We start from the raw sequence: 18,000 nt of genomic DNA on the forward strand, positions 1-18,000 counted from the left end.
TGATCTTTCATCTGGGTGCACATAGACTCTCAAAAGTTTAAAGAACTTGTGCTAGCACTGGCCAGGATTTAAGTGAGTTCACTTTTCAATTTGTGATTAAAAGAAGGCATGAGTAGCACCCACTTTGCTCATGGCTAAATTGAGCATGTAATTGAGACGATAAAAGTTGGCTTGATAGTGGAATCTGCCTCATATATCTGTAGGTGCCAGGTGGGGCATCGAGTTATGAAACTTGCTTCTTCTGTGCAATGAAAGTGAGATATGAAATTACTCTTACAGAGGAAAATAATCCAATCTCCTGTTCTGACTGTCCTTTGACTTCTCTGTAATCAAACAAACACTTTGTTTTAGATGTCATGGTAGACATGAGTTGAGAGAGGTTTTAAAAGGCCATAGCTTTAAGTACATTTTAAGAGATTGAATTTGTTGATTATAAGGTATTTGGATGCTATAACAATAAGTCAGTCTAATAAAGTAGAGATTTGAGGGGAGATGGGAAGTTATTGGTATAACAAGGGTAGAGAACCTATTATAAAATGTAACAATAAATGGGTAGCAATAATCTGAAAGAAACATTACTGTGAAAAGCGAAGGAACAACGTACCACATTTGATGTTTACTGAGCAAAGGGCAGGGAGCTGATCCATAGCTGTCAATGTTTCCCTATTTTCAAAGGGAAATTCCTTATTCTGAATAGGATTCCTTGCAAGAAAAGGGAAATGTTGACAGCTGTGAGCTGATCATTAAGATTTAGGAGGTGGGTAAGTCTGGGTTGTGCTGCTAAAATGTGCTGCTATAGGCAGAGGAAATGTTTCTGAATGGCCCACTAAATCTCCAAGGGGAGCTAATTTATAATCTGGCAAGCACAGCCTTGTAAACAAAGGTTACTAGCCTGCAATTTTTCTTTTACTAGCCTGTTGTGGCTGGCAGGGTGAGAGAGCTCTGTCCCTCCTGCAGTAGCATTTACATTTCTTTGCATGGATGATGTAGCTTCTCCCCTCTTGCAGCTTGCTTGGTTTCTTTGTTGGGCACAGAGGAAGGATGGAGTCTTCCATCGCCCTTCTGCTGGCCTGTTTATGCGCCTGCATGAAATTCCATGTGTTTACCTAAATGGAACCAGCGGAATATTGTTTAAAAGGCTAGGCCAGTATGTACAGTGGGGATTTAAAGACTTTAAAGTTATAAGAAATTCAGATAAAAGTTAAAATAAACATGAAGCCACAAATCAGCATAAAATAAGTATACTTGGAATAGGGAGGGGCGACAAATGCCTAATCTACTATGCATATACTTTCATCTCTGTGTCCACCTGATTTCTGGCTGGGTATAAATTAAGTACTGTATTATGGAAGTGTGATAATGATTATTAAGTACCGTAGTTGCCAAGTCCTTCTTTCGGTGTCTCCTCCAATACAGTGGTACCTCGGGTTACAGACGCTTCAGGTTATGCGATTTCGTGTTGCGCACTGTGCCGAACCAAGTAGTACCAGAATGGGTTCCTTCCAGGTTTCGGCGCATGTGCAGAAGCACCAAATCGCGACCCACATGTGCACAGACGCGGTGCTGCGGGTTGTGAACGCTACGGGGTGCGAACGTGCCTCCTGCACGGATCACGTTCGCAACCCGAGGTTCTACTCCTACTCCTGGATTAGACCTGGGCAAAGCTTTAGTTTGGCAGCATGGCAGTGTCATGACAGGAAAGCGTGAATGCTATCTTGAGGTTGTGGGACTTTGGCACCTACTGAGTTGCCTGAGTGCAGATAACGGTTGCAGTTATGCTGTTGAGAGGCTGACATGGATACTTTTTCCTTTTGTATTTGCTAGGTAAAGGCTACCATCCATATGCATGGCTAATCAACATGTACTCTGTGTAGCTGTAAACCCAGATTTGCCACCAAGAGTTTAGCAAGCTGGTAGAGATACACTTGCCAAGGAATCAGAATTGGCTGCAACTTCTTGTCTAGTGGTTAGTTGGTGACAAATTGATACATTCATGTTCCGAAGCCACTGTTTACATTTCAAGGGAAGCCTCACTTTCTGCCAATGGAAAATTTGAATGAAATCTACAGCTCCAGAGAGACATTTTTTGTTAGGACCATGGCAGGCAGGCAGACAGAGGGAGAGAGATTGAAACTTCCTTTCCCTCCCCATCCCCAGTCCCGAGGCTCTTTGGGCTTCACTTCTCACTCCTATTCACATAACAAAAATAAAAACAAACCATGTATGTAAATTTTACTCAGTTTATCCCTCAGATGCCAGAAATTCAGCATTCCATTTTATGAGAGAGGGGACACTGGGAAGACCAGACCATCTCCCAGCCTTCTCCACTGCCCCGTGTTAAAGGAGAATTAAGGTGGGATGTGAGTCTGTTTGGTATAGTTGTCTCTCTTGATTGCAAATCCCATCCTCTCCCTCTGTACTGTCTCCCACGCACCCCTGGAAGAAATCCAGTGCTGACCCAAACCACAAGGTTTGTAGGAGTGGGGTCTTAACTTTTTCAGTCTGTTAGCGAGAATTTGTCAAATCTGTAGAACAGTCTGTTTTGATCGGAATTATCTACTTTGGCTTGGGTCCAGTCCAATTCAAGAGCTTTGGAAACATCTGAACTGTTATGAACATTCTGCTGAGATTGCATTGGCAAAAAGGATTTTGAAGATCGTGGTCAAATCAAATATAACTCCTGTAGATTATTATAATTAGTGCTGGTTTGTTTCTTCTTTTAATGAAATGTCTTTGGCGGCTCAAGCGGCACATAAAAAATTATCCTCATGAAACATAGGTATGCTTTTATGAGCAAAGTTGAGATAATGTTCCGTTCCTGAGCCAGACATCTGGATGTTCTGTGTTGTGTTTGTCTCCAGCATCTTTGCACTTAGCGCTGATTTGTGGCTTTCATGTGTGTTTTAATTATAATAGTTCTGCAAAGCTTTCATTTGAATTCCTCAATATGTGCTTACATGCTTAGAGTATGCAGTTCAGCTTTTGTTCGTTATTACTCTTTGATATTAGTTAAACACTTTTTGCGTCATTGCCTAGAGATCTACAGATTATTTTCTTTTTAGAATAATTGCATCACTGACTTTGAATACATTTCTTTGGTGCTTCAGTATAAAGGGAGCTAACTTTACCCCGGAATATGAAAAACATTTTAAAATTTATTTTCTCCAGAAATAATACTGGAAATCACATACGGTTCATATTCCTGGTATTGTTGAAATATATGGAATTGCTCAACAGGTTGATTCTGTGCTTAGCACAGCTCAGACTAATGGTAGAATGCTACTGAAGTCAGTGGAATCACATCTCTTTCCTCCAGTTCAAGACTTGGTCCTCGGGCTGAAACATTTAGTCTATTCATCAGTTGGATTAATAGGTTAGAAAACATTTGATTTAAAAATGTGTCCTTAATTAATTGGGAGTTTTAGAAAATTGCCAAGTTGTTTTTTTTAAGATACATGTATGTATGTATAAATAAATATGTATGATATTGACAGTATCAAGTGCCATGTTAGAAGTATTCCTTTCCTCTCTCACATACATCTGTGAATGCCTGCTACAAGACTTGCATGAATATTGTCTTATTCATATACAGATTGTATTGATTAATAGATTGAAATTGATGGGCTTATGCACAATGCGCATAGGTCCTGTTTCACACCCTTGCGTTTAGGTATGTTAAAGATGGAGCAATCATACCAGGTAGGAGTGGGAAAGAGCTATGTTAATTGCTCTCCATCACGGAGCAGATCAAGACCAGGTAACATTCAGTCCAGCCTTAACGACTTCTTAATTAGGTGTCAGTCCTTCCTGGTCTCATATTAAACTTTCATTTGGAGCAACTTTTTAAAAAAATGCATTTGTACTTACTGTTTTGTATATTATTAATTAGTTTTTGGAAAAGAAAACCATATTTCCTGTCTTTTTAATCTTTGTAGGATTTTGGATGGCAATCCATTCAAGTGTAACTGTGACATTATGTGGATCAAGATATATCAAGAGACCAAGTTTCCAAAAACTCAGGATTTTTACTGTATGAATGACTTCAACCAGAACATATCTCTGAGGGAGAAGCCAGTCACAAACTGTGGTAATGCACTTTTAATGTAGAATGATTGGCATGTGTGTTTGATGTTGCTAAAAGTTTTGGAGCACAACCCATTAAGCACCTTCCATGTCCAAACCCCATTTAATCAAACTTTTATTAGATCATTTCTTCATGGATTAAATTCTTGTTTATAATCCAGGTGCTAGTCTGGTTTGTGAAAGATAAAAATCATACTTCAAGGAGAATGTTTAAAGTTAAGTTGTGTATACTTGTTGCTTAATCAGTCTTAATTGTGTGCAAGATTTCTACTGGAAATGTGACTTTTGTCACTTTTTGGATTCACTTGTTAGAATGATTTTTCAAGTGAAAGTCCTGTTTTGCCTGGTGAAGAGTGGATTAAACTTCCAAAGTTAGTCCATCTTTTCTGTGTTGCATTATGAGCACCTTGACAACTGTTGATATTCTGTTACACTGTGATTGTTTGTTAAGCTGAAACAGATAATTTCAGGTTGAATGAACCGCAGAATTGTTCCCATTCTACATCTTTTTAAAATTTCAAAATGTGTCAGTCCCCTTTTCAATATTTAGTCAGCAAGTTGCACTTGCTAAAAAGAGAATTTTTTTGTGGGAGGATTTCATTGATACAGCAGTGGGGAGAGAGAATGGGAAAAAAATGCCTCCCCCCTGCAGGAACTTCTGTTGAATCAAAGGCTCTTCCATGTCACAAGAGACTAGGGCCCTGCGGGACCTGACATCTTTCCGCAAGGCCTGCAAGACAGAGTTGTTCCACCAGGCCTTTGGTCAGGGCCCAGCCTGACTCCCTCCTCTGGCAACCTGCACAGAATTTTGCTTAACGGTTGCCATTAATTTGATTTTAATTAATTTTTATAATGAAATGTTTTTATAATGTATGATTATTTGATTGTTTGATTATTTGATTGTTGTTAGCCACCCTGAGCCCGGCTTCGGCTGGGGAGGGCGGGATATAAATAAAATTTTTTATTATTATTATTATTATTATTATTATTATTATTATTATTCATTGATGAACATTTTGCATCCAAGCCTGTGTATTTATATGAACCATTAGGTGTCTTGCCTTTTCTGAAGCTTATATTGTAGAAATGGGAAGGTCCAAAATACCATCTACTCTACATTGTCCATGCCATCCAGTGGCTTATACCAGTTGCAGAAATGTCTGTTCCTCTCAGGGCTCTGCTATTATACAGGCTTTAGGTCTGCTGAGCTTATAGAAAAACATGTTAACTTCTGTTTCCTCCACATGCTAGTTCTTTACTCTGAGATACTTCCCTCTAAGGAGTACACGGCAGAGATCTCCCTTCCTCCCCCTTTATTTTTGTTATGCTGTCCTTCCAGGTGCCCTTGCATTCAGGGTGCCATTGTCTAGCTCAGGGATAGGCAAACTCCGGCCCTCCAGATGTTTGGGACTACAATTCCCATCATCCCTAGCTAACAAGACCAGTGGTCAGGGATGATGGGAATTGTAGTCCCAAACATCTGGAGGGCCGGAGTTTGCCTATGCCTGGTCTAGCTGCTCCGGGGAAGCAATTTTGCCTAAGAGAATAGCATAGGATTGAGTGCACAGGCTTCATTGTCAAAAGCTCCCCAAGCAGTCCTGCCAGAACTGATCCATGTACTTTCAGCTGACAAACTAGGGACCCGAGCATCCTTTCCAGAGTCCTCCAGCTCTGAGGCAAGCAACATTTTAAAGGTTTATGCTTCTATTTTTTCTGCTTAAAAATATAAACTTTGCATTAAAAGTAGGAATAAAGAAATAATTGGTTTAACCGAGAAACGGGAAGCATGTAATGTGTTGTTTTCAAGGTTAGGAACAAATGCATGGTCACTCGTTTTTCTTCCTGTTCTGTGGAAACAGACTGCTTTTGACTTGTTTTTCTGCTCAGATAATTCATCCCAAGAGATGAACACCCACTTCTTCTTTGACTTAGCTTTTTTAAAGCAACGATGTTGTACATATTTATTTGATGTAATAATTAAATTAATTGTCATTGCTTCATTCTGAATTCCTGTGAACTTGCAAGAGGACAAACATTTTTTTTAAAAAAAGAATCAAGGATGTAGGAAGTCAAAGTCATTTGTTCATTTATTTTGACAGATGTTCTACATTTTGTATGGTTATAATTTCCTCAATATATCGCAAATTTAGGATTGTACAGAAGGCAGTATAAGTGTTAGTAATGCAAGGCCTTACAGCAGTCAGCTGCTAATAAATTACTTGCTGGGAAATGAAGTGAGACTGTTGTGGTTTCTTGGTGAGGTTATTCATATTAGCAGACCAGTGAAGCAAGAAATAGAAATCGTTGGTGGTACTGCCTGTACTCTCTTTTTATGGTTGAAATGGTCAAACATTTGCTTTTAATGCTTAGCTGAAAAAAAACATTAAGTGTGCAATGGAAGTTTATTTCTAACCCTGGTAAAATATTAACAAAGAGAACTATGAAGAGTGGGTCAGATTTGGCTTACTTCTCTCTCTTTTCTTAAGTATATTTCAGCTGGTTCTTAGACTGCTCACTGATGAACTGTAGGGGACTTTCCTTCTTTCCAGCTGTTAAGTTGCGTTAAAAATACTGTTTGTTTATGTTTGCTGCTAGCTTGCCATTTGTTGACTTCATTTGGAGGTGGTATATAAAATAATGTCATTGTTAAGTGTTGTTAAGTGTTTAGTTAGCAAACCAGGGTGTATTTGTGTAGTTTATGATTATGTCATTAAAATAAGGAAAAATCTGTGTCACGGTAAATGTTCAAGCTCTTGAATAATTTTTGCTGTGAAGTATTGTATTTGTGTAGCAGTTACATTCTGTTGGTTGTGGCCAATGTTAGTCCTACTCAGAGTAAACCCATTAAAATTTATGGGTGTGACTAACTTGGGCGGGATTTGGCTAATCACTCCCACTAATGGAAGGACCCAAACCAATGGCTTCAAACTATAAGAGTAAACATCAGGAAGAACTTTCTGATGGTAAGAGCTGTTCAACAGTGAGACTCCCTGGGGAGGTGGGTGGACCTGGAGATTTTAAGCAGATGTTGGATGCCCATCTGTCATGGATGGTTTAGTTGAGATTCCACCTTGCAGTGGGGTGGGTCTCAGGTTCCCTTCCAACTCCCCATTTCTATGAATCTATGACTCACGCTAGCACAGTGGTACTTTCCCCTATTCTCCTCTCCCCTGTGCCCCTGGAAATTGGCTAGGGGAAGCAGGATGACCCCCAAAACAACATGTCAAAGCAGGGAAAGGAAGGGGTTGTTCCATCTGGTGAGCTGAAAAGCTTGCAGTGATAGAGCAACTGTTGTAGTGCTGTGTTGAATTTCCTCCATTAATTCCAACGGGTTTTCTGTGAGTACAAGTTAATTGGAGACAACCCAATAACTGCATCTTGGGACCAAACCAGACCTACATGCATTAACAACAACAACAACAACAACAACAACAACAACAACAACAACAATTTATTATTTATACCCTGCCCATCTGGCTGAGCTTCCCCAGCCACTCTGGGCGGCTTCCAAAAAAATATATTAAAATACTGTACTACATGTAAAATACTGTACTATTACATACATTTATTAAACACTTGCTTGCCCATTTGGCTATAAAGTTAGTGTGGGGGTGTGTCAAAATTTTTATACCACATAGAATATGTGGGGGAAGGGAGAAGAGCCCCCCCCCACCTGCCGGCTGACCTAATCTTGCTGTTCTCCTTTCCCTCCTTCCCTTCCCCAGTTGGGAAAAATGGCTTTTAGCAGTAAAATGTGGCAATATTAGGTTCTGTAGAGCTACACTCTGTTTAGCCTGAAACACTGCTTCCCCCAGTCACCTTATCATTATAACCAAGCGGACAAGTGCATGTTTAATAATCATATCTACCTGTATGTCTGGCTTGGCTTTCAGTGTGATACCTTTGCCAAAACTAGCTTGTTCTTTTTAAGACTCCCTGGTTTGGCTAATCTGCTTGCTTCAGACATGTTGCATTTGTTTGAGTTGCCCAGAGATGCCAACTAATTCAGAATTAGGCTTCTGATTATGATTTTGTAAAGTTTTCTAGTGCTGATAAGAGTTGGACAATATGTGGCAAGTATTTGCAGATCGCTAAAATTCTGTGAGCACAAGAGAGACTTCTGCACAATGCTTGATGCTTCACTTGCTTTGTAAATGGAAGAAGTGATTCAGAATTCTTGAGGAATCTAGGGCTGTACTTCATAGATGCCTTTCCTTGCATTGGAAGACGTTGTCTGGTAGTCTCCATGGTTTCGTTCATGGAGTGTTAGGGTGTGATTGCTTTTTTAACTGTTACCAAATGTGAAGTTAATTCCATTCACCTAATCAATTGTAAGGAATGTTCTTGTTTAAAATAATAGCAAAAGGATTCCGATCATTGTGGTGAAGTCATGATACTTGGCAAGGTTTAAAGTGGCTTCTTTTCCTACCCAAGTGTTACTTATGCTATAAAAATCCATTTAGTCTTCCAGGTAATGTGCTGATGCAAAAGTAGGTAATATATGTCTCACAGATCCCTAAAGGGCCTCGTCCCAACATCTTTGCATGGTTGGTGCTGTTCATTTGCTGTATAGTTGTAAATTGCAGGGATTTTTCTTGCAGGTTGTAATATTTCATTTGAAAGATCTTTTTGTGTATGTTAATTATTTTCTGAATAGTGGAGATATACAGGTTGTTTCTGGAAGCCTATTGACACCTGGACTTTGTGTGTAGGGTAGAGAGTAGGGAAAAGTCTTGGGCTATTGAAAATTCCCCAACATGGGGCCATGTTCCTGTAACAGGAATTGTCTGTGGATACACCTGTGCACAATGCTCTTTATAGGTCATCTATATGTGGTGGGGGAAGGCATGCAAGCCAGATTTGCAATAATTTCTTAAAATAACCCACCCCATGATTTTTATTTTGAAAAAAATTAAAGAATAGCATATGCATGTGTTCAGGCCCTGTGTGAACTGGTAGAGAGTTTTGTAGTTGTAGGTGTCTGTTAGCACCTCATATTTGACACTGAACGAGGTGTTCATAAAACAAATGCCGGCTTCATTCTGTTGGTTATTGAATAAGTTCTGAAAGTCCTAAATGATTTCTTTGAAATGAGATTGAGCAGGATGAGGCCACCTTGCATATTTTTCCTGATACTGAGGGACGCTGCCTGTTGCTACTGAACAGTATCCGTGTGAGTGTAAAGTCAGTCTTGTGTTACCTGCAAAGGACATAGCTGCTCCCTGCTTTAAGGTACCAAAGTGTGAACTTAGGTCTAGTTTGTATGGCTACATCTAAAATTGTTGTGTGTAAAGATGAAAAGGATAAAGGCATTGTTAGACTGGAGGTAGATTTAGGTTTGTTAATAATATTCCACATAACTGAGAACAGAGTAACAAAGTGGTTGGCTAATCTCACTAATGTAACAAACCCCAAAATATCATAATAACCCAATAGAATTATTTGGGTCATTTGGAATGTTGTCAATGTGTCTTGGCTGAATTTTGCTGAATTTGCTTCTCTCGCAATCCGTTGTTTATCTTGACACAGATGAGTGACTGCTAGGAGGGGGTGAAAGACCAGGTCTTAACAGAAGTATTAGGGCTTAAACTGTAATTCTGACACAGTAGTGTCTGCCTCATACACACGAACACAAAACATTTCTCTTAATCAATGTGTTCACTCTAAAAAACAAATTAAAAATGGTTTGTACTCCTCCTCCTCATCATCATCATAAACTTTATTGCACTAGCCAAAGGCCAGGGCATCATTCACAAAGGGAACAAAAAGAAAAGCAACAATAACCACAAAAACCATAAAAAACATCAGGCACTGCAGATACGATTAACCATGATCACGTCTCCTAAAAATTATTTGTTGCATACAATAGAATAGCAAGGGGTTCTCAAGTAGAATGTGCCAGCTTAAATGTCCGAATCTCCTTTGCAATTGACTGCTATTTTATCTAGTTCTTTTTTCCTGATCTTCTTAGCTGCCAACGCATATAGTGCTACTTTACAAGTTACAAAGTCAAGTGGTTGGTCAAATTCTATTGTGTTGGAGACCCTTGTAAATTCTTCTTCTCGCACCTGCTAATTATTTTCTTTGAATAAATAAGAACATAAGAATAGCTTTCTGGATCAGGCCAGTGGCCCATCTAGGCCACCACCCTGTCCTCACAGTAGCCAACCAGACGCCTATGGGAAGCCAGCAAGCACAACATGAGCACTAGAGCTTCCTATGGTTTCTAGCAACTGGTATTTGAAAGCGTTGTTGTCTCAAGCTGTGGAGCTAGTGATAGAGCATAGCCATCCATCATGGCTAGTAGCCACTGCCACCTTCTATCGAAATACAGTGGTGCCCCGCAAGACGAATGCCTCGCAAGACGAATTTCCCTATGGGCTTGCTTCGCAAGACGAAAACGTCTTGCAAGTTTCTTTCCTTTTTCTTAACACCGTTAATACAGTTGCGACTTGACTTCGAGGAGCAACTCATAGAACGCGGTGTGGTAGCCTTTTTTGAGGTTTTTGGTGATTTTTGAAGCTTTCCCAAAACTTTTCCGACACCGTGCTTCGCAAGACGAAAAATTCGCTAGACGAAAAAACTCGCAGAACGAATTAATTTCGTCTTGCAAGGCACCACTGTACAGAAAAATAACAGCTTCTAAACTGGAGACAGAATACATGCGGCCATGAGTAGGTATGCAGTTGTGGTATGCATGAGAGTTCAGGATGATTTGAGAAGTATCAGTCTGCTCCTGAAATGTTGTCACAGTGAATGAGTACCTGAATATGAACACAGATTTATGAAGCAATAAAAATATATTTGAAACTTCAGTATAATAGATGTTTGCTGTTCCCCATTCTAAATTATTTAGTCTGTGTCTTAGAACACTTCCAAGAAGATGCTTAAGTAGATTTTAGATAAGGATTTCAAAGACTTTAATGAAGGTCAGATGGCGTTTTCCTGCTGGTGAGGGGAGGGAGGATGTGTCACAGTAAAAGGCCTATTCTTTAGAAGAACTAGTGAACATTTATAATGGGCGCAGAAGCAATTGGTCCCATAATGTCATTTAATTAAATATTAGATTTTTTTTGTCTTCTGCATCCATCAAAATATCTTGGTTTTTTATGACTGTGGAATTAATAAATTCCAAGTTTTATTTGCATAGGTGTCTTAGTTGAGATGTATTCTGAGGACATCTGGGTCAGAAATAGAACACCCAAAAGTAAGGTTCCTTAGATTTGGCAATAATGCTGCAATAATGAAGTGGCTTCCAGTAGGATTATATGTATGTTTGTTTTTATTGAACTTGTATATCCAGGTCCCTCAGCTGGCTCAAGAAATCTCTTCTAGAATGTTGTTATTTTGTCTACCCAAATGTCATTTCCTGATAAATTCTGGATTCCAGCAATGAATTTTCAGTCACAAGACTTGATTCATTGGCGTAGTTGACAGGAATATTTGGAGCATTATTATTCTACAAAATTTGGGTTTTTTAAAATTATATTGCTTGAGAATAAAACAGCTATCTGAATTCATAACTGATTCCTGGCATAGACTTCCATGCTTATATAATGCTAATACCAATAGGATTCACAAGTATGTGAAATAAAGTTGATGAAGAAAAATCTAAGCTATCAACCTAACCTTAAATATATTTTGCTTTCTACTTTTTACTGGAGTGATCATAGCCTCTTCTGTCCCACATTTTTCAGCCAGAATGCCCCCCCCCCCGATTTTCCCCACCCCTTTGTTATTGTCTGAGAATACTCTGCAGCTTTTGGCACCATGATAGGATTGTCAATAAATTAAAGGAAGCTTCCCAAACTGCACCCCCTCCCCAAGTGTTACCTAGATGAGGTGTAAGCAGGTGCAAGCTATCCTGATGAGACATAGAGGCATTACAGTTCTTCCTGCTTACCACCAGGTGGCAAAGTCCAACAGGTATCTAATGGGGCTACATTAAGAAGGCCTTGCAAGCCCCACAAGGGGCAGCACAGCACGACTGCAAGTGGAGAGTTGTATGCCCTTTGCTAGTTAAAAGAGGATCAGAGTTAAGAATGTGAACAAGAGATGTCTTGACATTTATTACTTACTGTGTTCTTAAAAGGAGTACTCACATCCTGCCTTTCTAAGTCAAAATGTGACCCTTTCTAAGTAACTAACATCAAAATGCAAAACGTAGGCAGAAAGGCATACTCAAAAGCATAAACACAAAAATAAAATGAAAACAGAAGCAAACAAACAAGAGATGCAATTGTAAAAACAAAGGGCTGCAGCAAAAGCAAATTTCACCTAGCGCCAGAGCTCAAAGCTTGCAGAAACAAAGCAAAACACGTGCTGGCAGAGGGCCATCGGTGGGGGGGGGGAGTCCTGAGGCGGTGAGTTCCAGAGAGTGGGCGCAGCAGCTGAGAGAGCCCTTCGAGTATTTCTGACAACCGTGCCTTTGATATCAAAAGGGCCTTTCTGAATTGATATTAAGTATTTAACAGGCTGCATTTGAATTTTACATATTGATATGAAGACTTTCCTCTGATTTGGAGTTTGTATTAGCTTTCACTTCACGTGACAGATGCTGTGGAGATTGTGCTTGAAATTAATGTCCCTGCAAAAAGGAGCCTAGCTTCTAAATTTCCTCTTGCAAGCCAGTATGGCCACAGGCTGCTCAGAACTGAAACAATTATATTATTGCTCCTGCCTGTTTCTTAGCTAGTGTCATTCATATCTAACTGTTCCATAGGTTTCGTTGACAGTTAATAAAAGCTGATGGACGTTTTTGTTGACAGATTGCTACATCCAGAGGAAGAGTAATGGAGCTTTCAGTAGTGTTTAATGTACAGTTTTGCAAATGGAATGGACAATGAATTGTATACAATTCCCACAAACTGGTCTTTGGACGCAAAATAAGCTGCCTTAGTAATGTGTTCATTGTAAAACCTTGCTAGGCAAGAAAATGATTTGTCCTGCTTTTCTATTACGTGTCATTTCAGTTCTATTGAAATGTCTCATCAGGATACATTATACTTTCCTTCAATTTTTTTTGTCCCTCTTATTGTTATAGCACCAGGGGGCCTGCCTGCAACAAAATGTGACAGTGTAGAGAGCTTCTTGCCCATTCGTCCAGTAAGCCAGCCATGCCCTTCTCTGGGATACTTCATTCTATTCCCTGTCCCAGCCAGTTTTCCACCCTGCTCATCCTTGCAATAAATAGTCAGTGACATTCCATAGCTGTTGATCATTCTCAGTCCTTGTTGGTCTGTTTTTGAGGTTCCCCACCTTAGGTTTTTCTCCCCTTGCTGCACTTCAGCTAACCCTGGCGGTTCCCTATGCCTGTTAATACCCTACCCTTCTGCTTGGATAGAGCAACAGCACTCACATCTGAACATTGGAAATACTTTCATTTGTTTATAGAAATATTTACATACCACCCACTCATATAAAATTTCAAGGTGGTATACAACAGTATATGCATAATACAATAAATCATAAGATACATAAAACAATTCAAAATAAATATTAAAATGTCTGGTTAACCTTGAAAAAAATATAAACAACTGAGCAGGCCAGTCATCATTAGAAAAAGTTTTCAAGAAACATCTGAAAGTTAGGACTGAGGGTGCTTGTCAAATATCTGCTGGATTCAGGTGTCTTCCCACTTATGTGCACAACCACATATATGCACAGTGCCAGGAAATAATCAAATCAATTGATTTAATATATGCTATTTCACATATATGCATGGTACCTGGGAACATAACCCCGGCATAAATGGGGAGTCGCTTGTACTCAATTTATAATTGAAGCCAGTTGGGCATCTGAAACACAGGGAACAAGTAATAGCACTCCTCCAGATTAACTCAGGTTATGCTGGGATAGAGTGCCTCAGGCGCTCATTAAGGTATCCTGGACCCAAGTTATTCTGGGCTTCTTATATTAATACAAGAGCCTTGATAGTTAATACAGATCACATATTTAATGGCTAATGGAGCCATTGAACCTTGCAATACAAAAGAATCAACCTTGCAAGACTGGCATGCCTGTCAGCACATGATGAAACAACTACACCATAACTGGAAAGTAGAAACAGAATGAGGCACAGTTACAGAAATAAACTCATGTCGATACAGAGCCTACAATCTCTGTACAGAGATGTACTGCCATGCCCTCTCAGTTATTTGAGATAACAAACATGCCTAGAATTGCTTAACCAACATAAAAAAGGTAAAGGACCCCAGCTATTCTGGGCGGCTTCCAACATAAATAAAAACATAATAAACTTTAAAAAACTTCCCCATACAGGGCTACCTTCAGATGTCTTCTAAAGGTTGTATAGTTACTTATTTCCTTTGCTTGTGGGTCGCAGAACTCCATACCCTCCAACATTTCTCCAATGAAAATAGGGATATCCTAAGAAAAAGCGGGACATTCTGGCATCAAATCAGAAACCAGGATGGCTTCTTTAAATCTGGGACTGTGCCTGGAAAATAGGGACACTTGGAGGGTCTGATATCATAATAACAATACTGAATGTATTGAAATCAGTGAGCGTGATCTGTCTCCTTCTTGTGGGTGAAATGGCACACATGAGCAGCCCTGGCAAGGCCAGACCCATAGAAGTTTTGGGAGAAAGCTGCTAATCTAGTGAGCAGTCTCAAGCAGATGGGGAGAGCAGTCAGGGAGCAAAGGGAGGCTGTTTGCCCAGTCCTGGTGATGTCAAGCAAAACCTCAGTATAGGCATCTTTTTCAAGATATGGAAGGAAGTTTCTGTTGAGTGAGATTTTACTAAACGTATTACATTTCATGTTTAGAAATACAATATTTCTCCTCAGATTGGGAACCCAGAATATAGGATATTCCTGTATACAAAGCACACCAACTTCAAAATGACTTAAAATGAACAAGTTCAAATCCCTTAAGTATTGCGGAAAACCTAGATTTGAAAAAAAAAACATACTGACATTGATTTTAACTGAGCGTGGCCTGGTTCAGTTGTTTGTGGTTCTTGGCAGAAGGAAAACCCTAGTGGTTTCACTTTGAAATAGAAAAAATCTGGCTATAAAGCTGAAGGTTGCAAACTAAAAAGAAAGTTTATTAGAAGTTTCACTTTCATTGGTTTTGCCAGAGGGAGGAGGGATTCAGAGTATCTGTGGGGCCTGCACTGATTGTGTGAGTACCAATGATTAATCATGGAGAAAATTTTAATCTGCATTTAAGCCTTTCATTGCTCTGCTGAACTAAAGCTTGCGGTCCTGGTGATAATTCTTCATAGCTGGTATATAATAATTTGCAGCAAGGTGAAGTGATTCAAAAACCATTACACACTAATTGTTATAAAAAAAAATTACTTGTGATGGCGATGTTCTATGTTGTTGGCATCATGGACATATTATAGTCACTTCATGGAGTTTTCCTTATTATGAAGCATTTTCAGTGGCTTCTATTGAGGAGCCTTAAGAACTCACTTGGTTCCCAGTTCTTCATATAACTGTGTTATGTTCAAATAGTTTCTGAGAACCAAGATGCATATGGTTCACCTGTGATATTTGCTGAAAACGTGGCATAGAGATTTCTCTCTTTCTTGCTTCATAGGCTTGCCTTCAGTTAGGCTGAACACACAGAACCTCACTGTTATTGAAGGAAGAAGTGTCACATTGTACTGTGAGGCTACTGGAAGTCCATCACCAAGTATAGCTTGGGTTTTCAATAATATTGTTTCAAAACATGAGGTAAGAATTTCATACTGAAGCATTTGGATCTGCCAAAGCCGTATACGTACTGGTTTTTAAGGAACGGTGCAAAACCCATTGAATTATATTCCCCATATAAGCTTTGGTGGCCTTTCCAGTATGTGCTGCCTCTAGGCTGACATCACAATGCTACCCAGGAATGAAGCCCAAGGGCAGATGAATGGCAGGCACTGCAAAATGTGGTTTTTCCTTCCCTCTAAACTAGTCGTCCTCAGAGGCTCCCACTGTCTTTACCCGTGCTGGGCAGGATCATATCCCCAATTATTTGCAGGAATTGCCAATTGCCTCAGATAGCACACTCTTCCCTTCACAATCCTATCACTATCTACTTTTTATATAAAAATACAAACATATTTATAATGTCTGTTTAGTGAAAGAAAACTTCTGGTGGTTATTGTCATTTAATGCCCTAGATTAGGAGGCCATTAATGCAAATGGAATGGAATTTGTGGTTTGTGTTGAATACATGTGGTTAATTTTCTCATCTCAGAAAAATTGTCTGATAATTATCAGAACCCACATACAGCGAACCAGTTTAATATTTGATTTCTAGCCAAATTCTTCATGCACTAGTAAAACTGTTAACCATGACAAAAGCTAATAATAATGTACCTACAATTCATTAAGAATGCATTAGAGTTTTTGCTCACCTGAACATGAGCCAATTGAGGCGATGATAGGATATGAAATACTGCTTCAGTTCTTCACATGATAGATGGGCTTCTGTAAAGCAACAGCACATATAGGTGTGTCTGTATGAGAGTATGCCCTTAATCCATCTCCCACTCCTGTTTGTATGTGGGCTGGTATACCATGTGTGCATATTGATTGGAACAAGTCATGTGGTAACTTATTATCCTGCCTAATTCCTACAAAGTCTCTGGCATTTCTTTGCATCCATTTATATGTCTATGGATATGTTCACAGTTTAGTTTCTGTGGCTAGAACTATAGTTACATAACCATAGTGAGCACAGTGGAAGTACTCTTGTAACAATTAAGCATTGGAAGGTATAATTTGATACTAGGGCTTTTTTTTATTTGACACCCAGGGCTATTCCCTATTCCCTATATAATATATTTATTTGGGGATGAAATACTGTATAAACAACTTGGAACCAGGGCACTTAGGAGACCACCTCCTGTGTATAGACCAGGCTGATTGTAAAGTCTTCTGAGGAGTCACTTGCTGTAAGCAGACATTCTCAGTTATAGCACCCACCCTCTAGAATTCCTCCCCATGAGTAATTAATGAGACAGCAATTACATAACTACAACCAAAATATAGCCTTCAAACTAACAGGCGCTTTATTTAAATTGAATAAACTGTTTTGTAAATACGTTTAAATTCAAATAAGTTTCTTAGCATCAGATCATGTTAGGGAAACCACTCCTAACCCCTTTATTTCTCCATTGCTTTTCTTCTAGAACGACACAAATAAGAACCCAGCTTCCCTAACCATAAAGAATATATCATCCAATGACAGTGGCGTGCAGATTTCTTGTGTAGCAGAAAACATTGTGGGCGAAGACCAAGCTTCTGTTGACCTCGTGGTGTTCTGTATGTAAATAAACTTACGTAAAATTTTAGCTGCAGATAATTGTAGCCAAGTGGCATCAGTAGAGAACAAGTTTAGAATTTCTGCTCAGCCTTCTTCGAAAAGATAAAACTTTATAAAGTATATATTAGTAAGGATTAGCACTGAAGAGAAGAGTCATTAAATGCTTATGATTGTCACCCTCAACACACCAACAAACATCTTCCTTTGAGGTTGCTAAGGGTATTCCCTGTATTCATTGTGTATGTGCAATCTGAGCAAGAGATGTAGAGTTGGAGCTTCAGTAAATCGGAGGACATTGACAATCTGTTTCTTTTTGGTCTGGCCCAATTCCATCATTTATGGCAGAAAATTGATTAATGGTGCAGAATTGCTCTTCTTTTGGCCTTAAGGCAAGAGAAGAGCATGACCACAGACAATATTAAATCATTCATTTTCCTCTCTGTTCTAATTCTCAGAACATGCAAATATCAAAGTTTTAAGAGAACAATGCTGCATTTTAAGTTTTGCCTTGCCTAGTTATGTCAACTTCTGCTGTAAACATTACAAAATTTGTTGAAATAACATTATAACAGAGTAGGTTCAAGCAGCAATCAGATACCTACTTACGAGGAAGTAAGACCGATTGAA

At 39.2% G+C, this 18,000-nt stretch overlaps 1 protein-coding gene across 8 annotated transcripts in view; it reads left to right on the forward strand.

Moving 5' to 3' along the window:
• Positions 1-18,000, forward strand: part of NTRK2 (neurotrophic receptor tyrosine kinase 2) — a 170,175-nt gene that overhangs the window by 30,421 nt on the left and 121,754 nt on the right. For all 8 annotated transcript variants that reach the window (XM_081213621.1, XM_081213623.1, XM_081213622.1 and 5 more), the window contains exons 5-7: positions 3,936-4,087; positions 15,655-15,791; positions 17,240-17,372. In XM_081213621.1, coding sequence (XP_081069747.1) covers positions 3,936-4,087; positions 15,655-15,791; positions 17,240-17,372 — 422 coding nt within the window. The remainder of the gene's footprint in view (positions 1-3,935; positions 4,088-15,654; positions 15,792-17,239; positions 17,373-18,000) is intronic.

The sequence above is a fragment of the Podarcis bocagei genome (genome assembly GCF_964188305.1).
Source record: "Podarcis bocagei genome assembly, chromosome: 11".
Taxonomy (NCBI): Eukaryota; Metazoa; Chordata; class Lepidosauria; order Squamata; family Lacertidae; genus Podarcis; species Podarcis bocagei.